The sequence below is a fragment of the Pagrus pagrus genome (genome assembly GCF_965226575.1).
Source record: "Pagrus pagrus genome assembly, chromosome: 2".
In the NCBI taxonomy this organism is placed as follows: domain Eukaryota; kingdom Metazoa; phylum Chordata; class Actinopteri; order Spariformes; family Sparidae; genus Pagrus; species Pagrus pagrus.
In genome coordinates this window covers 8,590,465-8,614,807 of record NC_140186.1, presented here as the reverse complement: position 1 = coordinate 8,614,807, position 24,343 = coordinate 8,590,465, and the positions used below count along the sequence as shown (strand labels likewise).

At 41.2% G+C, this 24,343-nt stretch overlaps 1 protein-coding gene across 1 annotated transcript in view; it reads left to right on the top strand.

The window, feature by feature from the left end:
• dchs2 (dachsous cadherin-related 2) overlaps positions 1–6,146 on the top strand; it is a 29,024-nt gene extending 22,878 nt beyond the window's left edge. Inside the window, exon 20 of the mRNA XM_084371824.1 lies at positions 1,802–6,146. Coding sequence (XP_084227950.1) covers positions 1,802–4,413 — 2,612 coding nt within the window. The 3' untranslated portion in view covers positions 4,414–6,146. The remainder of the gene's footprint in view (positions 1–1,801) is intronic.
• The last annotated feature ends 18,197 nt before the right edge of the window (positions 6,147–24,343 follow it).

Below are 24,343 nucleotides of genomic sequence, written 5' to 3'. Positions count from 1 at the left end.
CAATGATCCAAAATGTATTGTAGTTCTTCTGTAAAAGACATTTACTCAAGCTTTACAAGTTTCGTGACTCATTGCTGTCTGGTGGTCTGATTTTCATATTCATCCCTCCATTAAAATCAGTTTCTCTGGCGTCGTTAAAGGCGCACACGCCAAAGAAAAGGGCGCAGGGAAAGTCTCTCTCGGCGTACAGGATCAGGAGTTATAGAGACTTGTTCGTCTGCCAGTAGCAGTACACTTCTCTACTGTTTATATTTTTGTAGTCTAGGATGTGCCAGTGAGTTCCTCAGACAGCGGTAAAGAGAAGCAGCAGAGAGGTAATTATAAGTCATTGAGATAAAGTGCTTCAGAGGAGCCATGCCTATCCTATTATCTCCCTTTTTAAAAATCCCTCAACCCAAGAAAGAAAGATAAATCCTGCAGGGCTGAAAGGAAACCACCACTCCTCAGTTCTGGCCAGTCTTTTCCACTGCAGTGTGATTTATGGGCTTCTATCATATTTGAACTCCAAAGTTTAATATATGAGAGAAATGAATTTGTCCTGTTTTGTGGCGAGGAAGCACTAATGGAAAGTGAAATCTGCATCAATGTTGACTAAAGCTCTCCAAAGGGAATCCAAAAATTTAATATGGTGCTTTTTTGCGGCGCGGTGCCTCTCCAGTTTTTCAATGCCTATTTGTTTCGCAAACAATGAATAGTGGCGCTTTAGAGTGGAGCTTTAGATTTAATATAGTCGTCCTGTAGAAAAGTTTAAGTGGCAGCGAAGTGGAATAATAAATTGGATGGACAAACAGTTACTGGGAAAAAGAAAAGCTCTTACAGTATGCATATGGAATTCATTAAAGAACGGTCTCGCAGGAAATGATGTTGTATTGCAGCGCATAATGACAAGGACAATTTTGATTTAACTCAGTATGTTGTCATACAAGCAGACATGTTTTATAGTTCTTATTCTGAAGAGAAACAAATCCAGGAACAATCTGTGTGTTCGTTAAACCATCTGTTAGATCAATCGACAAGACTTTTATAGTTTTACATCGTCGAGAACAGATGTCTGCTAAAGATTCTTTACCTTGTAAGTGGTTTCATTTCAATATTACTGAACATATGTCTGCTGACTGACTGCAATATAATGATTTGATAACAGGGAAACAGATTATAGAAAGTGGGGGGTGTGGTTGGCCACTGAAATCTGATATATAGTAAGATCTCCTTGTAAAGTTCTTATTGCAAATGTGTGAGCAAGAAGTTGTGTACTTTTATTGTAGGGAAATTTTATTTATTCATTTTGTATTTAATGTTTATTTGTATAGGGACAGGTATGCAGCATAAACTGATGCCACAACCCACAGCATATACAAATACATAAAACTTAACAACAAATACACGAAAGACAATACAAACACAAATTCAACAATAAATACATACAAGAAAATACAGACAGAAAGATATAAAACACATCCTGTGATACAGTACAATGAAAAAATACATAAAACAAGCACCAGATCATTCATGACTACATGACTGATCACTCTTCAGAAACTTTGTCAGTTTGAGTTTAAAATGTGTCTCTAACCACCCACAACACCTAAATTCAATAGCCACTCTCCTTTTAGCTTTGTTTTACTATCTACCAACTCCTCAGAATAAAGTTTTAATCTTTAGCTTGCTAAATGCACTGCTATGTTTCTCTGTCTGTTATTTGGTGCTGGACAAGTAGTGTACAACAACAAGTAGCTAAAAGCAGCCAATAGCTCCATAAAACTGATTGGTGGTAACTGTCTGTTCATTTTTTGTCTTGTAGGGTCTGTTTTCACCAATAAGCCCTTGAAGGCCATCACCAACAGCAACCTGATTCATCTCCTGGTTGAGGCCAAAGACGAAGGCGATCCTGTGCTGTCCGCTGTCACCTCCATAGATGTGCTGATTCTGGACACCAACGACCATTCACCTGTGTTCCACCAGGACATCTACACGCTCACCGTCCCAGAGGACACACCCACAGACATCACCTTACTGACACTGTCTGCAGAGGACCAAGACTGGAGCCCTGAAAATACCCATCTGGACTATGCCATCATCAGGGGAAATGAGGAAAAGAGATTCTGCCTGGAAGTAAAAATGGTTCAGGTTGAGAATCAGATGAGAAATGTTGGAAAACTTGTCCTGTGTAACCCTTTAGACCGTGAGACAACAGAGAGCTACGCATTGACCGTGAGCGTATCTGATCGAGGAACGCCTCCACTGAACAGCTCTGCTGTGGTTATGGTGACTGTGACGGACTGCAATGACAATGCTCCCGTCTTTTCCAGCACAGAATACCACGCACAGGTGAGTGAAAACAGCCATGTAGGTACCAGGCTGGTCCAGGTCACTGCTCAGGATCCTGATCTGGGAACTAACGGCCTGTTGCGGTATGACATTATCTCGGGGAACAGCAAAGGTCACCACAGGCTGGACCCTCAGACCGGCCTTCTGGTGGTCAACCACTCGCTTGACTTTGAGGAAGACTCAAAATACACCCTCACCATCCGAGCGTCCGATGGCGGTGAATCATCTGAAGTGCGTAAGGTGGCTTTTGCAGTGGTCTTCATCACAGTGTTGGATGAAAACGACAACACTCCATACTTCATGTTCCCGACTGTTAACTGCTCTGTGCTGGAGAACCTCCCAGCGTTTACCCACACCTGTTCTGTCCACGCTGTCGACAATGACTTAGGCCTCTATGGACAGCTCACCTACTCTATTTTGTCCTCCTGCTTCATGGACTACGGCAGTGGCAGCCCTGAGAAGAAGGAGGCCTTTGCTATCGACCCCCTTACAGGTGACATTCACACACGACAGACCTTTGATTACGAACTTGAGAGTGAGTACTGCTTTGTAGTGGAGGCCAGGGACAAAGGCGACAAAGCAGCTACAGTGAGAGTGCAGGTGACCATCAAGGGTGTGGATGAGTTCAGTCCCATCTTCACCCAAAAGCAGTACCGTTTCCTCCTGCCAGAGAATGCCAAGCTTGGAGATACAGTCGGTTATGTGATGGCGATGGACCATGATGCAGGGATGGATGGTCTGGTGCAGTACTCTTTTCTGACACCATCGCCGTTTTTCTCAATAAACAAAACAATTGGTACCATTTTTGTATCAGATCCTGTATACCGCAGAAGAGGCAGCCATGCCAGCGAGGACATGGTGAAGCTGGTAGTGTCTGCAGGTAGTCCTAAAATGGCCTCTAAGACCAGCAACTGCCTAGTTTTCATCAACATCTCCAGCTCAGCAGAGGCACTCACTGGGGTCCCTCTTGATGCGCACATGCTCAGTTTGAGTGTCTCACTAATCATGTTCCTAGTTGTCCTCCTCATTTTTGTGGCCGTGGTTCTCAGGTTCAAGATCAAGGAAGCGGCAATCAAAAAGGCCGCTGCCATTGCCGCAAACTTGAACCACGGCACAGGCTCGTTTGGTAGATCCAGTGGCCAAAGGCAAAGTGTAATCTCTCTAAGGCAGATGAAACGGCCCAGCTTCTTGGTGACCCCGAGAGACTTGATGAACTCATACAATCAGTCAGATTCAAGTGGCCGTGGATCAGCAGAAGGTGAGACCGCTGAGGACCAGGAGATCAAGTGGATTAATGAGTACCCCTGCCGTAAAAGAGACAAACCTGTGCAAGGCAACCCGACTACTGAGATCCCACATTCTTCTTTACCAGGGGACAATGCCTCCTGCCACTCTATCGATGTAGGGCCGGAGCACATTTTATCTCTCAATAAATGTTTGATCTCAGGGTTGGCCAGTACAGAAAGCCTCCACCACTTCAAAGAAGAGGGAGGAGGTGAGGGACTACTCCCTGCAATACTTAGAGTGAGAGATTTGGAGGAGAGCATGAGGACAAATGGGTATGCTCCGCTCCCGGAGGCCCAGGCCGCTGCAGATTCTCTCTCTTCGCTGATGTGTCTCGAGGAGCAGATGCAGGGCAGCTACAACTGGGAATACATTTTGGACTGGGAGCCACGCTACGAATCTCTGGCCTCTGTCTTCACTGACATTGGGATGCTCCCTGATGAGGAGCTTCAGGGTGGCCGTGAGGACTTGGCAGGAGAGGCAAGCTGTCTCATGTACCCACCGCCTCTTTTAACAGGAGTGGCTCAGCCTGGCATCAGAACTGTACCTCCACGAAAGCCAGGGCGTGTACCAACCCTGAGCAGAAGGCACTCCTCCCGCAGATATGCATATTCCCCCTTAGCGAGGAACACAGGACTTACCCCGTCAGCCATGACGCCTAGTTTCTCCCCATCACTTTCCTCTCTTACCATTAGGACCCCCAGTGCCTCACCAGTTGTCTCTGAGACCGGGATAGGGGGTATAAGACTTGACTCAGGGCCCCTCACTGCAAGCCTGTTGGAGGCTGAAATCCAGGTGTAGACATGAACTTTCACATTCAATTCCATCTTTCATTCAACACCTGAAGGCATTTCCTCTAGTATTTTAAGGGACTTTAAAGCCTCGTTTCCACTAAAGTACTCTTGGCATAGCACCCATTGAATCGCGAGAAGTACTTTGTGTTTACACAGTGGACAGTTTCTCTTTTCCAGCAGTTGGGAAACAACAGGGAGCCTGGTCTTGACTCCTGAGAAGATGCTGCATTAACTGACACAATGTGACATATACCTTACAGTACAGCTGGTAACCCTTTTTTTCCTCTGCTCTGGCTGCATTTGTCGTCTCTAGGGTTGGTCCAATTTAAACATTTTCAAACCTGTTTGATATAACTTAGCGTAGCAGCATTACAGTCCGTTAGGGCAACTGCAACAAGTCTTGTTTTCATTTCACCATTCAACCTAACTTTTCTTCTTCTAAAGTTTAACATCAAAATGATACATAAAATAACACTTCAGCTGAGTGAAAATGGGGCAAATACGGCAGCGACATTTCAAATAGCCACTTTTCCACAGCGTGTGAAAATGCTGCAGGCCAATGAGAGGACTCTGGTTGTTCTGGTTGACCAATCAGTGGTGTGCAGTGTTTTAACTCCACCTTGTAGTATTCGACCAGTGTGTTAGGTACCTCAGTAGAAGGGTGACAAAAAGACTGTAGGCCACAGAGTGTATCTTTTGCTACCATCCAAAACGAAGCACAAAAATAACCACACCAAAGTGTTACGAACTGAACTGAACCGGACTGCTTGGTGGAAACAAGGCTTAAGTGACACTGTACAGTTTAGTCTTGAAAACATTATAATATATGTATAAAATGCATCATATCAAACTTATTTTCAGATAGAGCTATAAAGTCCTGGACTTATTTCCATTGTCGTTCCTGTTTCTATGGTGATAGACTCATGAGCGCCATGAGTTTAGTCTCAAAGGGTCGATACCGGGCAAACTTGTCATTTGAACATAATGTAGTCATTTAATTACTTAGATTGAGGTCGATTTCATAACCAGCTTCTGTAATAAAACTAATATCTGGAAAAACCTGGACTCAGTCTCGCATTATATTCTTATAATGCAGCGCTTGAATAAGAGCAGATGTTCGAATGCAATTAATTATCGAATGCTTTATTGTAAACATGTTTATACGTGCAGAAAATGAAACACTTTCTTATTGCTGTTGGTTGCAGCTTCTAGATGGAAAGTTTTCAAGGCTGGTTTAACTTTAATATCCAAAGAAAGGCAACATTGTTCTGTGGTTAGGTCTGTCTTCCTGGAATCATAAAAAAACAGTGTTTTGAATACAGACCCATTTTGCCTCCCTCTTCTTTAATATATTCTGCCAATAAAATGCCAATAAAATCCCGTGGAGAGCGGTACTCCTTCAATCTAGGACAGTTCTTAATATCATTATTATATTGTTCGGTCTTTGAAAGCTAGATAAGTGGCAACGCTTATGGAGACATCATCCAAATATTACAAAAAAATATGGGGGATTTTTTTACTGACACTAATTTTGTACAGATTTAAGAGATGGTATTATGTTCTCCCGCTGTCACTGATCAGCATGTTGGCGAGATTTTCATAAACCAGTTCCAGGTTCTGACATTTATGATTTTTACTCATGAAAAGAAATTGTCTCTTCCCTTCATGATTGTTGTTGTGTGTGCTGACTGTAAATTATGGACACCGTGTTAATAAACAGCACTTTATGTACAATTTCCAGAGAGTGTATGAGTAGATACTGATACATTTGCAAACAAATTTGCAATACAGAAACTTTGTTCTGTGTTTTCTTCTGTTCAGCATTCAAAAGGTGGGATGTTGTGGCACTGATTGCCTTTCAGGGTGATTTGTTAGCTCATAATTTCTTAATAAATTAAATAAAACAAGGAAAATGATCATTAGATGGTGATGTTTATGATTAAATGATGTATTTTTACCACACAGAAATAAGACTTTTCGGCGGTGCTTCCCATTAAATTTAAGAATCGGAAAGCCTCTTTATAAAATGATAGAAGCACATTTTCATTTCATTGGACATCTTTTCCTGAATCCAATTTGACTTGTTTTCCTGTGGTTTTACTTAAGTGTCCTAATTGATGCAAGGGTTTTCATCACTTCAGATTAAAAACATGCTCAACAAAGAGTTTCTCAGACCCAAGCCCAAATAAATTGCTTAAAGCAGTTCTACATCTTAGTTAGCACGTCTCTACTAAACATGATTAATCTGTCCCTGTTTAACACGCCATATTTCACAGTCCTTTCAAGTAGCTGTAAGTAAACCTCTTCTTAAAAAAGCCTGCACTTGATCCAGAGGTTTTAGCCAATCGTAGACCCATATCTAACCCCTTTTCTCTAAGATCCTTGAGAAAACAGTCGGCAATCAGCTATGCGACTTTCTACATAACAATACTTATTATGAGGATTTCCAGTCAGGTTTTAGAGTGAATCATAGCACAGAAACCACATTGGTTAAAGTTGTGAATAACCTTCTAATTGCATCTGACCATTTTCCTTAATTTTCTTGAGCAGCTTCAGGGCTAAATAAAATAATAATAATCAGTCAATCCATCAATCAATCATAGAAGGGTGACCCTCACAATGACATTGTGTCAAACAAAATTTAAAGCAGAAAGCAGTCCCACAACAGGTGAGTAAAGAGCCCTTTAAAAACTTGATAATTTAATAAAAAGTAAAATTATTTAGATATACTTACTTATTTTATTATTATGATGTGTATATATAATAATAAAATCATAAAATGTATTAAGTGAAAGAACATGCATATCTCATAAATCCTGATTCAATCGGCTTCAGTGAGACTCAAAACTTCTCAAACGCAAACTTTGACAAGCATTTTTTTTTTATTTATTACACTTAATTGCAACTGTATTTCTCTGTATCCATCATTGCAGCTATTTTGAACACAAACTGTCATTGATTTATTATTTCTTCTCTACCACTTTCATCCAGTATTGATGCTATTTGGATTTAAAAAGCTGAAGAGAGGATTTTTATTTTTGCTGCTTGTAAAAGTGACCTGAACATCACAGAAGTCTGCTTCTCTAAGAACAGTAAAGGAATACAAAGTGATTCAACATGGCTCCACTTGGTCTGCTGTTAATCCAAATGTGCTACCCTCAGGGAACATAAGAGCTGAGGAAGCTGAGGAGCTAAAGTCTTTATCAGATACTCTCATGAAAGATAATAAACAGTCTGGCCTCGAAACCATACCAGCCAAGTGTGTCCTACATGCAGTCGCTGATAGGTGCGTAATTATTTATTGACTCAGTTCAGACTCTCCTCTGCACCTCAGTGGGTTTTGACAAGCCCTGCGCTCCTCTGTATTTGTGATTTCAGCGGGTCCTTGGCCTTGGGATCACGGTGAGCGAAGAGATCTCTCGCCATATCAGGTGAGCTGGCCAAACAAGCTTCTGGTTCTCAGCCGCTCAACAGTCCACACAACCGGAGTAAAGAGCTGCTCAGTGGATCTTTATCAGGTACTGCCTGTCAGTCAGGCAACTCAATTTGCTGAGAGGTCAGGAAGTCTCAAGTACAATAAGATTCCTTGGCAGCTCTTTGAGGACGGAGATGTTTTTGGATTTGTGTGCAATAAATGAGATTATTCACAGTTTAATAAGGCATGGAAACTGACTGTAATCCCCAGTACGGTGGGATTAACCTGTTAGGGAGATCTAGGGCAAAAATGAGCTGCTGGGTTTCCCACTGTATGTGCAGTGTGTATAGTATGCCCTCCACTATTATCATCTCCAGTATGACGCATGTAAGCGCAAAAAAAAGCAGCTCATTAAACTAGATCTTGATGCAGGAATAGTCTGATTATGAGAGTGAATTGCTGTTTAGTTTTCACCTCATTAATTAGTGTGTCAGTGCGTTTACACTGACTACACATAACAAGAGATCATTTATCTTCAGTTTCGTGTCAGTGTAGTCTGACTCACCAGATGGAGATTGTTGGTTGAGCCTGCCACGGGCTATCTGCGTGTTACCTCTTCCAAAATCCTCTTAAGTCAACAACAACTTCCAAGCTAGCAACCTATACACTGAAAATGACACTAACCCAATCGCCACAATAAATGTTGGCAATGTACATTTCTGCAGACCACAGATACGTTCACAAAGAAAGTTTTAACGTATCAGTGGTTTGCAGAAACGTTAACTGCCAACATTTTATTGCGGCGACTGGGCTGGTTACCCCAACCTGGTTGCTAATAGTGTGAATGTAAAAAAGCTAGCTTAACCATTTTAATGCTGGAGCTCGCCTCTCCACATGCAAAAAAAAAAAGGTTTCCCCTCGCACTGTTTTGCAGGGTCACCTTCGCTGCATCCTGGGATTGTTGATTGGTCTGAAGGTGCAGTAGGTAAGAACTGGCCACCTGTCAAATTTTAAGAAATCAGCTCTCTGGAGAAAGTGAGAGGGGGAAACATATATTGCTTTAAACAGTCAGCAGTGACTGACAACTGTACCTGTTGATGTGAATATCATTTTCAGCTCTAAACAGAAGCAGATAACGTTGTAATAAGAGTTGTTATTCCTGTAAGTTGACTTAAAACAATCCATAAAGCTGTGTCTACAAATTTAAATGACTGAATGTGGAATGTGGGCAGAAATTCAGGCTAACACAGGGACCTTTCATTAAGATCAGGTAATAACACTGGACCTGTCATGTCAGCGAAATGAGAGAATTTCAGTTAATCAAATTAACACAAACCACTTGACACACCTGGGGCTTTTGGAGCCCGTGAGCCCAGCTGCAGTTGGCTGCTTCTGTAGTTGGTAATCAAGCCTTGATCCCATGTAAATCAGTATGTGAGCAGATAATACTGCAGTAAAGAGCGGTGTTAAAAAGTCATAGTCCAATGAAAGATCCTCCGCAATAATACACATCTGTACTAGATCATCACTTGTCAAATCTGGTCAAGGCTGATCTCACAACGTTCGCCCTGAGCCGCGTTTTTCCTGCAGAACAAGGAGAAAAGATTATCATCTGATAGTCCGGTCTGATAGTCACTTGGAAGAGGAGGCATTGTGGCAAATAAAAGACAGCTGTGTTCTCATCCTGGATCAGATTTTGTATTTATTTCTATTTGCATTCTATTGAGATAAGTACTGGCCTCTAAACACGTTCTGCGTTGTGGTTTCTGGCTTGTTTCTCAGGGGACTTGGGGCTGTACGATGCACTGAAGGAATTTAGGTTACATTCGCTTGGCAGAGAAACCGTTGAGGAGCGGGAAAGTGTAGTTGCGGTGACAACTGATTTTATAATAAATTGTTTTGAAACTATTTTCATATCCAGTCTTAAGGGCTGTGATGGATTGCTTCATTCTTCTCTTGGCTAAAAATATGATTTGATGGACCAGAAGATACAGAACGAAGAACATTTTTTGTGTTTGCTGTGTGTTACCCACATATTTTAACACTGACAAATGTCATATCTAATTAAATGTAATTGCAGCGGTCAGATCTCGGTTTGTTATGTTTCATGCCAGAGGTACGGCGGGTTGTTAGACCGGTTAGAGCGGTAAAACAAAACCTTTTTGTAGGCCTATGTAATGCAGATTTGTAGCATGTGATTTTCATAAAAAATTCCACCTGTTGTAAGTAAAGCTGCATGAGCATCGAGGAGCTCTTCTGAAGTTCCCCTACACGAAAGATGGTACAGATTATAGACTGAACTTAGACTGGAAAACAAAAAAAACAGCATAAGCAGCAGTGTTCCTGTCTTCAAACAGCATTTTAATTGTGCATATTTTTTCTGTATTATAGCTTTTTAAGTAAAAAAAATGTTTTTACACTTTTAATGTTACTTTACTTTAATGTTTTTAAGCTTTTATACCTAAAACTCGCTGAGTGGGGGATTTGCCACAGTTTATAAATGAATTGTTTGAAACACAGACCACTTTACAACTCAGTAATTTAGTCCAATGCTATTTTATTGATTTATTTAAAGATCAACTGACTTACAGTTTTGTTTCTTATCAGTATAGAGTAAATAGTTGCAGGAGAATTATATCTGCACTTTCAGACAGTTCAGATACATTTTTATTTTAGAGTACAGCCACAATCTGTTTATGGTCTATCAGCAGATTTGCAGCAAAAACATAAATCATCATCCTCAGTATCATAAATTACCGCTCGGTCCTTTGACTCCAGAAAATCAACATATGTGCGGAGTCTTGATATTTCTCCATACATCTGTAAGTTCATCGACGCTGTGTTGCTGAGAGATTGTATAAACATTGTCACACTGGAAGCATGTGTTACGCTTCATTTGCAAGATGGAAACAATCCAAATGTTTTCTGTTTTCTCTCTCTTTCACCTTTTTCTTCCCCAAAACAAAAAGGGGTCACGTTTGACAGAAACAGAAAGAAATGTGAACCATCGTGATTTATTAATAACAGGCACCAATTTAAGCAATTATTTATAATACAGCCATTTTCCCTCAGCCATACATTCTTCACAGAGGAATCACAATGCACTTTACATAAAGAATTAATCACAGATTAGGAAGGAGTAAACTGTGCTGACTATAGCTTACCTCTGTGTTTATCAGAACCATGTGGGACATCCTGTCTATCTTCTTTTTCAGATGTTTGACAAGTGTGTGGGACGATATATGCCAGAGTGCAGTGCTCTGCCTGGTCCTGATGGAAATTAACACAGACATGATGTGGGATAGCCGAGCAGAGCTAGGAACAAGGGGTTTAAAGTGGGGATGGTAACATGCAGCGTGACTTGTTGCTTGCTAAATTTCTTCCAGACTCTTATCGAGGCTCGTTCAGTTAGTTCGCTTTGGCTTAAAGTTCACCCAAAAACGAAAAAATCAGATTCGGTCAATATCTACTCAACCTCATGCCATTTTCCCAAACAGAGAGTGGAAAAAAAAACAACAAAAAACATTATTTACACCTCTGACTCCCAATCCAAACCCAGGAAGAGCACCAGGCCTTGAAGCCAAACCTTGAAATTACAACGTCACGCGTCGCACCAGTGCTCAAAAAGACATTTCCCAATAAGCTTACATTGTGAAAGAAGCATCTGTAAAATGGTAGCTGAATTTGTTTTTGACTGTCACAACCCCCCGCAAAATGACTCGTTTCATAATTTGATCCATTTGGTCCAATACAATTTGGAAAGTCCAGAAGAGCCACAAGATTAAAACGCGGAAGATCTGGGTGATTTTATACTCAATCCGCGCTCCAGACAGGGTGTGCTAATGCTATTAGCTTAGAGGCTAAAGTGAAGATTTCTTATTTTTTTTAAAGAGCGTAAATAGCGTCTTTTCACATCAATTTAGGGTCATGAGACTTCGGAGACTTGGATTAGGAGGTTTTCTTTCTCTGTTGTCTCCATCTACTTCTGCTTTTTAGGAAATTGCTGAAACGCTGTCTTGCTGTGAAGCTCCAGAAATGTTTGGTGGACTACAAAACTTCACCCAACTCTCTATCGGCATGGGGGGTGAGAAGATTATGACTGAATTTGAATTTTTGGGTGAACTTTTCCTTTAAACGGTGGCTCTTTTGCAGTTTCACGGCCATAAAAGTATTTAACAAATATCCAAAAGTATATGAAAATGGTTGGTCCACCATTTTGGTCCAGACTTTCAGTTATCCATTTTATGTTGACACAGTGCTGTGCTTATGGTCTGGTTAGGTTTACCAAAACTGCTTGGTTAGGAAAAGATCATGTTTTGGTTTAAAATATCTGTGTTGGTCACCACAAACATGACTAGAAATTGTCCCGTGGTCGCCCTAAAAGTATTCAGTGGTTTCAGGCCAACAAATCTTAAAACTCAGCTCAAACTGTGCTTTCTCAACAGACTCTTCCCTCGCAACTCCAGCATCGTCCCCTCCACATCCCGATGTAAAAGTCTGGTCTTAAACATATAATGTGAACGTGATATGACACATTTTGTAGAAAAGTTGCTGCAAAAACTTTTGCCGTAACATGGTTATATACAGCTTCTGTTTGACACCAGCTGTTTGTGCTGTTTCTGTCTATAACTTGCCACCACGTATGCAAAGGTAGTTGCATGTGACAAACTGCTTGCATCGAATGAAAGCTGTATATTCAGCCATATTTTGACGTATTTTGCTGAAGGTATGAGAAAGTTCAAACTTCTCAGAGCCACCTTTTAACAGGTGGTTTGATATTTAAATCATAGGTCCTTTGTCAAGTATTTCTCACAGTATATACCGTTGGCAGCCAGTTAAGCCGGGACAAGACTACACACACACACACACACACACACACACACACACACACACACACACACACACGTATTCAGGCCTGGAGCCCCTTGAACGAGACCAGTGGGGAGAGGGAAAAGGAGCTTTGTTGGTGGAGGGCAGGAGAAGGAGGGTCAAACAGGCTTTGGATGTATGAAGGAGCCTCAAGCATCACATTTGGGTCCAATCAAATCAGTGATGTTTTTTGGCCACAATATATAAAACAGATGGACCAAAAAAGGGAGGAGTGCATTTCTTTTGTATAAAAGCTGTTCGGAGTGAAGAAGTACCTTTCTTTTTCGTTTGAAGGCGATTGATCTTTGCTCTGCAGCTGTCCTTTTGGTTTTCTGACGTTATGTCTCCAGTACTGCTTATTTCATGTTTTTTTATATATATATAGTCTGTGTGGCCTTCTGTTAACATTAACAACATCTCAACCTTTGACCCGCTTGCAATATGAGCCCTAATAGATTTAACCACAGACCTGAGTGTGAATGTCATCTTAGAAGAGTGTCTCTGGACATGCAAAGTTGTCTCACACCCTCAAACGACCTGTAACCCCTCAGGAAAGCAGCGGGGGATGAACTGCGCTCGGGTGGGGTGGAGTTGTTTTAGCCACAAGGGTGAAAACACGAGGGCAGGTGCTCCCTAGTGGGGCCTCTGCTGCCAGTATAAGGGGCCTGGTTCTCCGGTGATGGATGGGACTCTCTGAGATGCCAGGCCCCTTTGGGGCAGAGTCCACAGCAGGGGAGGCACCATCTGGGAACAGAATGTCAAGGCCGGGCCGGGGATGGAGATTTACGCCCCAACCTCAGGTTCAAATGGCTGCGTCTGACACTGCGGAGAAGAGGTGGCAATGACAGCTTTCCTCCCTTCTAGTCCAAAAGAAGTCCATCCATTTTTGTCTGTGGGGGCATCAGGAGGATGAAGGGGTTCAAACAACTTTAGGGTCAAGTTTTTCCAACCGAGCCGTCTTCCTTTTTTTCACTGGGCGTCCCTCAGCGTGTGTCGACTTGGAGCGGCACAGGTAGCAAATGACGCAGAATGACAAACTTTCATGGTGCCAGCTTTATGTCTTTGTGTGTGTCCTGCTCAACAAAGACAAGCCGATGTTGACTGATGAAGTGCAGTGCAAAAAAACATGCAGAAACAAAGGGAACTTCAACATCATGCATAAATTAAGAGCAGACAGACTGAAACAAACAGACCAAAAACTCTTTTTTTCTCCTAGTTACCCTCAAGAAGTCACAAACAAAGGTTTTTTTTTTTTTCAACCGCTCAACCCTCTTTTACACACACTCAGACACACAATCCAGCCACAACAACCATGTGGGATAAACACAGGTGGCGAGGAGCACGAGTTCATCCACTGACCAGTGAAATCTCCATCAGTTAGCTCAGGGTAACAGGAATCAGAGGCCCCGGCAGGTTTTTGATGGGCCTATTAGTGCCTCGGCTGCACAGGGAGGTTGGAAGGGGAGAGGTATTAAACAATTAGGGCCATAGACACAGATGTGGGAGACAGAAGGAAAAGCTCAGTGTGTGTGTGTGTGTGTGTGTGTGTTTGGGGGTTCCCAGGCCTATGAAAGTGGTCGTGCAGGACTATGCACGGTGTCCCATGTGGAGCTCATTTTATCCCTTCACTTTGAGGATAATCTGCAGAGTGTAGAAGCATAAAGCATGTGTGCATTTGGACTATTTACTTTACTGGTATATACATTGTGACTCTGTTTCTTAATGTACTTATATACAGTGCAAAAACATAAAAAAGACAGACACACTGTAGCTGAACATAAAGTATAGGAACAGGCAGTGTCAAACAGCCAAGTAAACATACAGTTGATATGAAAGGCTGACAGCAAAGTTTACTGTCTTTGTCGAAGGTAAAAAAAAGTTTATTGGAAAATGTCATTTCCAAAAACAATGACTCTTCAGCTGTCACGTATTTTGATGTCATGTCTATAAAATTCTCAACCTTCCGACAGATTTTTATCAGCAATGGTGGTTATTTAATGGTATTCACCACCAGTGTAGTGAGTTTGACTGCAGGATCATTTGTGGGGGGTTTTTTTGCGTTACTACCTAGCAGCATAAATTAGATATTGTGTGTTTTAAAGCTCCAGCGGTGTATTTCTGAACTTAGCTAGCTAATTCCACCTGCTTACATGCTTTATGCTAAGCTAAGGTAACTGCCCCCTGACTCTGAAGTAGACAGAAAGAAATGAGCACATTCATCAAAATGTTTAACTTCTCCTTTATTATGAAGTTCAGGCTTGCTTGTAACATTCAGCCTCTTAATGTCAGTCATGTTGCAAAGTCTGAACTTTGGAGCGAACTAAAAAAGCGGTTCACCAGAGCGTCTTTGTAAAGAACAATGACTTTATTATTCATTGTCCATTTTACACGCACCGCACCAACCCTAACTTTATTTTGAATATCATATCATCTGGGACTCCAGCTTCATTTTGCAGAAAACAATGAAGCTATTGTTTTAAATATTTCATCGCTATTTCACTCTTATGATTCATTGGCAGAGCAGCAATAAAGCAAACAAAGCAGTGTCATCGTCTTGATACTGAGTACATTTGTCACTTGTTGCTCGCCATTTCAGTTGTAACAGCGGCCTGAAAATCCCAGACATCGTGCATGGAACGGATTAGAATAAATGTTATATTCGAGCTTGTATACACTGAATGTGTCATCTGATAGGGGATACGTAACCTCTGGCAGTACGAGGCAGAGCCGGGGCGATGTTTTGGTTGGAACGCTGAAACTTCACATTGTGCCATCGCCATCGAGCAACGATTGGCAGAATATTTAATTAAGCCCCGCAGTGAAAGATAAGCGTGGCCATGTTTACTTTCTGCTCGTGTACCTTGCGGTGCAGTGATGATACTTTAAAACACTTTCTTAAGGCTTCAGATTCGTCCAAAAACAACCAGAATCTCAAAAGATTAGAGCAGAAGCACTTTGGAGGAGGGTTGTTGGATGGTTGGATGTTTGAGGTTGGAAAAGCCCTCGGCGTTGAAGGGGAGCCATCGTTTAGTTAAAGTGAGGCCAGTTTTTTAAGTGTGCAGCCATGGATGTGTCTCCCAAAGAGTTTAGGATAACTCGGGGTCTTTCCTCCTCCTCCTCTCAGCGGGGCTCCGCAGGTTTAATGTGGACTGCCTCGGGCTTGTTCCGTCTGCCTCCGCACACCATCAGACAGAAGCACACACACGAGGTGGTGACGCTGCTGTAAGTCAGTGCTAATACTCTCTTCTAGGAGTGCACTAGGAATAATAAAGGGCTCGGTGGTTCCCTCTGACGGCATTTAGGGTGCTTTTCCTCCGTTACCACCGAGGTGAATTCAGCACGTGGGGGTTTTAATGTTGCCTTTTTTACATGAAAACAACAGGGAGGTAATGATGACACGTCGGTGGGTCCATTAAACTTAAACTTAGTGTTTATAGTTGGCTCTTTTACAAAACCATTTACTTCAGTGGCGGGGGAATGTCTATGTTTGGAAATAAGCTATAAAATAAACGTTGAGTAATGAAATGTATATATGGTGGAAAGCTTTGACCAGTATGAAAAGATTAAGTACTGAGCATATTTTTAAAACATGCATGAATAGATAAGAAATGTAGTTTTGTTGAGGCTGATGAGGTTGATACAGTCCAGTCTTATTAACAAATGACTGGGCTGAGAGTATAATGAGAGCCAATTTTTGGCTTTTTAAAAGGAACGCTCCACTGAAAATACACATTTTGGCTCAATGCTGTGCTCAGAGCAAACGGTGGTGAAAGCCAGATCTGATGGCAACAATGCTTTTCACAATCAACCAGTAAAAATGCTGTTCAATTATTTAAAAATTAGGAAAACAAAAAATATTATTTCATGAGCTGTTTTCCTTCTGCTCTTATCTAGATGAATTGCATTCCAGATCGCGGTAAAATTTCGATAAAGTGTATATTATGTTTATTCATAAATGTCTGTAGCTTTTGGCAGATCAGAGGATAAAATTACCCTCGATTGCTTTGACTTGAGTTGAATAGAGTTATCAGTCTTGCTTGTACCGTAGTATACAAGGAAAAACTAAAACATTTTACAGTGCACAGGAAAAAAAATCATATCACATACATCTGGACAACGATAATCTTTGAGATCTGTTTTCTGTGCTGTGCAGGTTTGTAGGAGATTGTTATATTTTGATGGTTTTGTCTCATTCTTGAAACTGTAGAAAGCGGCTACAAGTCAAATCCTGTTTCATGGTTCAGATTGGCTGTTTTGAAGTTTGGAGGTTGAGTCAGTGAGCAGAGGTTGTTCAGAGTTTGGGCTGAACTTGGTGTAAAGTCTGTTTCTGTTCAGGGGACACACGCTCCTCAGCTATACGTCCTTGTTGTAGTGCCACGACTGTGAATGAATGCCAAACCTTTATTTACACTTGAGCCCGCGTCTGGTATTCCAGAGGTCACTGTGGGTCACTTGCTAACCCGCTGCCACCGTCGCTAAAATTAAGAGGGGTGGTTTTCTTTTTCTTTTTTTTCTTTTTTTAACCCCCAAGTTCCTGTGATGAAGGTATGTGAGATTATATTTCACAACACAAACTGTCAAGAAGCAAATGATCCATAACTTGTGCTGGAGTGGTAATTTGTTCATGTCATGGAGAAGTTGTCTTTGTAGGAAGTAAATTAATTTGACTCGGAGAAAAAAAAAACAGACATGTAACAGATCATTTAGCTTTTTCACTTGCATTTACATCCAAAATGTAATTTGATATTTAAAATAAAGTCTATTTTATAATCTCATAATTTAGAAAAGAACAAATGTGTATCAAACAAAAGTATTATAAGTAGTATTATCAAGACCTGCTCTTATTGAAAAGCACGATGAGATAACTTTTGTTGTCATTTGGCGCTATATAAATCAAACTGACTTAAAATAACTGCACAATACCATTAAAAAATTGAGCATTACAGAATTTAAAAGGTCACATATTATAAATATAATCACACTCGTTCTACTAGTAAAGCCTCTCAGATACAAGGATTTACACAACATCTGCCATAATGTTGATTTAAAAAGATGCAATATCTCATTTTAATGTTAAAAAAGTTTATTTTATTTGTGCAAAATCCTTAATATCCAGTAGCAACTAACATATTGATCAAATGTAAATAGAAACAAGAAATGGCACTCAGTAGAGAGCATACCTCTGCCAAGGCCCAACAGTCCCCTTTAATTTAATCAAGGCTAATCCAATATCAAACTCAAACGCATATCACTGAAACTACTCAACTATGATTTAAGCTCTCCAGATCCGCATCAAATTGTACTCGCTCATCGATACCAGCAACCTAAATACACCGGAGTGTTATACAGGAGAAACTAACGAAAATGTCAAAAAAAAAAAACGCCTTATAATGGTAGCAAACATGAGAAACAAATCCTGGATCCATTGCTTTATGCGAATCTGCACCAAAAAGTTTATTCTGGGCTGAGACCCATCCTTCATCCTTATGTGGAAATCAGTTCAGTAGTTTTTGTGAAACCCTGTTGACAAACCAACAAACCACCAAACAGAAATGGGTGCAAACACGACCTCCTTGGTAGAGAATGATATTATAAAAAAAATTGGCTGAAATGGAAACTAAAACCTAAAAAATGTAGTACCACATCGACACATGCAGACAATAAAATTACTACAAACATAATCAAAACCAGCGATTCTCTTGTAAAAGGCAAATAATGGACTAAAACTACCCAGTTGTGAATTATACAATATGTCAGCTAACATATCCATCCTAATCAATGATGCATTTTACAGTCACTCAGAAACATGTCTCAGAGGATGTGTGATTTTATTCTTAAGTTATTTGTTTATAATTTCACTTGACTTGCTGGGCAGAACTCGACTGTATCCTCCTTTAAAGAGCAGAAAACTCCCCTAACTGAAGATACATGCACTTTTTAAATCGTTCGAACCGTCTTCTGATTTTCATTCAAGAAAAAGATTCAGTAAAAGTTTATTTACTCATTAAACAGAGCCGGGCTACGGGCTGCCCTTCTCCATATGGGGTGGAGATCAGGTACGGGTCACTCAGAAAACACTTCTCTGAGCCGCTCGTACTTTGGTCTGAGTTGTAAAATGTCCCCGTAGAGCCCTTCACAGTGTGAGTCTTGCAGCTTCAGTGTCGGTCAGGGGTCAAAGAGCAGGGCCCTACAGGAGGATCTGCTTGTCACACTGATCCATGGACATCCTGCGAACATAAACCTGCCTGCGTCAGTGCTGTGTTTTATGGTACAATGTCACCGTTTTGGATCCTGTAACGCAAACCTGGTTGTTCTTTTGACCAGCCTTCAAATACTGAAGCTGTTCCCATACTAATTATATGACTGGTGGTCGTTATAAGCCATTGGAGTACCAGCTTGACATTTTATTTTGGGAAATATATCTTTTCTCGCCTAGACAGGTCACCCGTTATCATTCTGCTCCAGGGGAGAAATGCTGCTCTGGCTTGTTTGTATTTCCTTAAATCAATCACATAAAGGATGCAGCAACTGTGCACTGCAAAATAATGTCAGGGGAACCCGTTTTGCAAGTGCGAAGGCGAGCACAGGCGTTAAAATGGCAAAATCCCCACAAAAGAAAAACTACAGATCCTAGTTTAGCTCGGTAAATATGAATCTACAGCCAGCAACCTGCAGCTTAGCTTAGCACAGAGAGACTGCAAACACAGAGAATCAATCTCATTTCCAGTTTTTACCCCATCCCTTGTTTTTGAGCTCGCTTCATATTCGTCCACCGCTGTGTACAGTGCACACATCTCTGGCTGTCCTGAAGTCTGGTAGAGTCGCCTACGTGTCCCACAGCTGCTCTGAAGCCCCATACTGAGTCAATTAGACCTGTACAATAGGGACATCAATTACGCCAAGCAGGCACGATCTATATGACTCTGGAGCTCTAATGAGATTAATTCCTCTTGGTTGGGATAAATTCCTTCCCAAATGTCAATGTAGAAGCAGTGATTGAAGTTAACAAGCTCATTAGTGCACTTCAGGACAATGTTCAGAGCTGAATAGTTGATTCTCAGTTGGCAGTCAAGGGGCCGTGGATGATAAGAATAACGATGAGTGGTCCTAGTAGTGAAGACGCAGGATCTTTTTTCTTTCTGGGCCGCTAGATAATCGTTATTTGATCACGCAAGATAATGCCAGAGAACACAATATTTGTAAAGGTGGGACAAATTGCATTTAATTTAAACATGTAAATATCACAAGCCTGCAGTAACCGCAGACCTTATTTCAGGCATTTAAGTGAAAACGAATTCAAAAAACCTCATCGACTTTGAGGCGAGGGGACCGGATGTGCAAAAATGCTAACTGATTTCTGTGTTTTAGGACTACAGACTACACCGCTACAAGGGTCACTTTAAGAAGTGATGCTAGAGGGGTAACAACAGCGTCATACTGAGAAGTGTGGGGCCACGATGAGTTAGACCGAGCTGGTTTTAAATAGTTTTTGGTCCTCGGCGGAGGTCTGACACAGAGGCTTTGACTACACAGACGATACTTGTTATGAGGATCACTTCATTGTTGGTTTTGGTCTTTTCATGGAATTTAATGAAAATAAGAAAAATATCGAATACGACCAGACCGATCCTTTAATCTCTTCTGATCAGATTTTATTTTCGTCCAAATCCCAAGATCCTGCATGGAGCTGGGTAGCTTGTCTGCATAACAACATGGTTGGTTTGGTTCACATTATAGCGGCCCTGATGGCTTTGATGCTCCTCACACTGAGGGATGAGTCTTCGTGAGCATTCTATAAATTGATTCCTTCAACATTTTCTCTATCTTTTGAACCTGCACAACACATTTTGTGATCGTTTCTGACTGCAGCCGAGCCCTTGATTCCTTATGAAAAAGATGAAGGGAAAGGGTAATGGGTTGAGGGGTAGTGGAAGAATGAAGGGTTACTGGGCCACAGATGGACGACTAGGTCCGACAAGCTGTGTCTCATTTTCACACAGCGCTGTAATGAGAACCCACTGGGGTGACTTCAAGCACAGGCCTGGGATCAGCTTACCTCTATCGCAAGCCTTTGACCTTAACTGTCTGTGAAACCATATTGTTAATACAGACTGCTCAGAAGAACTGAAACCTCGCGCCTGCTATTTATACCGTTTACAGCCTTTGTTCTCGGCATTTTAAAAAACAAGCCGAGGTGTCTGAGAAGTTTCACTCCGACTACTTCACCACGTGTTTTGTGTCGATCTAACGCCTCAACGTATGTCCCATAGGAGCGCATCGTGAGCCCGTTTACAGCTGACCACATTCAGTCGCCCAGCAGAAGGTTAGCCTGTGACCTGCCACACCGCAGGTACAGTTTAGCCAGCTGACCTGCTGCTCAGCTTAAGAGTCCAGTTGCAGGTTAACAGGGGGCTCGAGCCCTTAAATGGCCTTATAAGTGTTTCTACAGAGACCTGAATAGAATTAACACACTTTGAAGGACAGCGGATGAGAGGGGGAGCGTTGCCCTATAAAAGCCAGTTAAACCTTTGACACAGAACGAAGAACCAGTTAGGATCCTGCTCCAGAGCGCTTTGACAACAATGAAAGAGGCCAGTCTGGTGCAGAAAGAAAAATCTAGCTTGCACATTTCAAATTGCTTAATTGGCATAATCTGAACTTTGTGCACATTACTTAGTGAACACTTTGCACAGAATTGCACAGCTCTTTCATTTAAATAATGGACATATTGTATTTATTATATATTTTATTGTACATTGTCTATTTATACTTCTTTACTTGCAGTTGTTGTCTTTTAATCTTTCTGTATATTTTTCTACTTGCTTTGTTTTTTGTTATTCGCCAAAACCACCAAGACAAATATGTGTAAAACTACTTGGCAGTAAACCTGAGTCTGATGCCGTATTTCTACCGTTTATCTCTCAAATGTTGCAAAATTGCAGCTTTTGAGAACTTTTCAGTCATATAATTCTGTCTCAGAGTATTATAATATTATGTTTTTGGCATTCGACAATCCTTCAAACACATGGATCTGTTACTCAGACTGGACTTCCTGGATTATATGTCACGCCTCGGTGCTACCTGAAGCAACACAGCCACACCAACGCAGGCGCTCGCATTATTTTAAAGCTCTGAATGCCGGTTTAATAAGCAGGTCACAGGTTATGTCAAGTCGAGTCCTTAAGCCGAAGGCAAATCAAGTCCCAAGACAAAAAATGTTAAAATACATTAGCGTCTGACTTAAACTTGTACTGTGATGGTGGCAGACATTTCAGAGACGTATCAGTCATAACCGATCAAAACTGTGAGAAAAGTGAGAAAACATGTTTGTAATTTGGGTGAACTGAGCCTTTAAATATAAAGAAAAATCCTCCAAAGTCATCCTGGAAGAAACACCACTGTCAGCAGTTACAACAGTTAGCACATGTACCCTGACTGATATATATTTATGTGGATTCACGAGGTGGTACGAGACATCTGATTCAAACTCCTTTGTTCAGGAGTGTAAAACACTCTCTGTATCTTCAGAAGCTGAACGATTCATAAAACATTATTTTTACACGTCAGGTTCCCCAAATCATTTATAGATCCTGTCTTGTTTTCGTTCGGAAAGAAAAACACGTGAAGGGGGAAACCTCTTGCCAAAACATTCTCTTTGTTCAGTTCTGCTAGAAGAAAAAAAAACTGGCGCACGTAGAGCTATAAACTTTCATGGCAGGTTTAATTCAGAGCAAATATACCGAGTCAAATTCTTTTTCCTACGACTTAAAACAGGTGACTCACCACCTTTGTGAATGATTGAGGGAGCTGCTGAGTGGAGGAGGGAGGAGACACTGAGTTGTGACAGGAATCAACACGACTGCCGATGAAAACTTATCTGACGTGACTCAAGCCGACGCGTTCATGGACGAGGTAATGTTTTAAACTTTTATCTACGTTTTGTTTAGTCACGTTCGCCAACTTCCTCCCTCCCTCTCTGACTCTCTCCTGGGAGTTATAGCGACAGGGGACTGAATGAAACGCACTGTAATAAAGTGATGGATTTGATTATTTGAAACATTTTGGATAGTTTAAGTAAACAACAACAATAACATCAACAAAATATGCATGAAAGATGTAGTTGGTTTTAGACATTTTAATGCCAAAATGTCACATATTATATCTTTAAAGTATCTGATGTTTAATGTACTTAAGTATCAAAAGTACAACTAAATATATATATGAATTATTTATATATATGTTTACATTATGTACAGTAAATATTGTATAATAGGGGTCGACTGATTATTGTCCTGGTTGATTATCAGATCCAATATTCAGCATTTTTCTCATTATCAGAATCAGCTGTTTTTTTTAATCTGATTGCTGATAAAATACATTTAAAGGTGCAATTTGAAAGAAAAGTTTATTTTTGAGTCTCATTCCCAACTCGTCAAACAATGATGCTTTGGGATGGCGGCTGTCCAACAGTCATTGTTTGACGAGTTGGGAATGAGACTTAAAAGTAAACTTTTTTTTACGCATAGCACCTTTAAAAAATGCACTACTTAGGCTCTGATGCAGCATGCAATCTGAAAAGTAATTAGTAACTAAGGTTATCAAATACATGTAGTGGAGTGGAAGTGTAATTTAGCAGAAAATGAAAATAAACTACTAAAGTACAAGCAACTCAAATTTTTGGAGTAAAAAGGATATTTGCAAATATTTGTAACAAATATTTGTAATATTTGCCTCCAAAATGTAGTGGAGTGGAAGTACAAGTACCTCACAACTGTAGGCCTACTTATGTACAGTAAATGAGTAAATGTACTTAGTTACTTTCCATCACTTTCCAAAAGTATCCTGAAAATCTAAAGGAGGAAGTGGTAAAATATGTCTCTGTGATTTGTGTGAACTGACCCTTCAAGCTCGAAAATTTCCACAAACATCACATCCAAGATTTAAGTGTTCACTGAGGTCAGTGGAGCAGGAGGAAGGTCACCCCTGAGAAGAACCACACCGCTGTCTGTGTCTGCAGACCAGACTGGAGCTCATGGGGGTCTGAGAGCGGACAGGAGCCAGAGCTGCAGAGCGGGAGGAGGCAGATTCGGTTTCACCCCTGGGTGTGCTGGCTGGAGGTCTGCTTCTCACACCAGGGCGAACAATATTTCACCGTGTGGTACGAACCTGCAGACCTGCCCAGAGGATTTCAACACTAAAACTCCTAATGATGGAAAATTAACGCTTCACTGAACTGAGCTAAATGCCCCTACTGACTACATTTCCAAACTATTTACAGCGTGGGTCTAAAAACAGCAACTGAGGGGATCACTCAGGATATGTTTCTGTTGATCTGGGCGTAATGAGGAAACCCTGTCAGACACGTTTTGTTTTTATTTCCACGAAGGGCAGGAGGATGAAATAGAGAGGGAAGCTGTTAGGAAAACGACTGGTGATAAAATACTACGAGCTATAATTAGAAATCAAAAAAAGCCTGTCAGACCCAGAGGAGCAACAAGCGAGGAGTCAGATTTGGGTTCACCTGATATGAGGGAACCAAGCGCTGAGTGGAGACGCGGTCTTTACGCACAGACTCCTCCCACACATGCCTGGAAGAAAACCTCCTGTACAGTAGGATCTGGCCACTGGAAGAAGATCCATCCACGCTGACTGA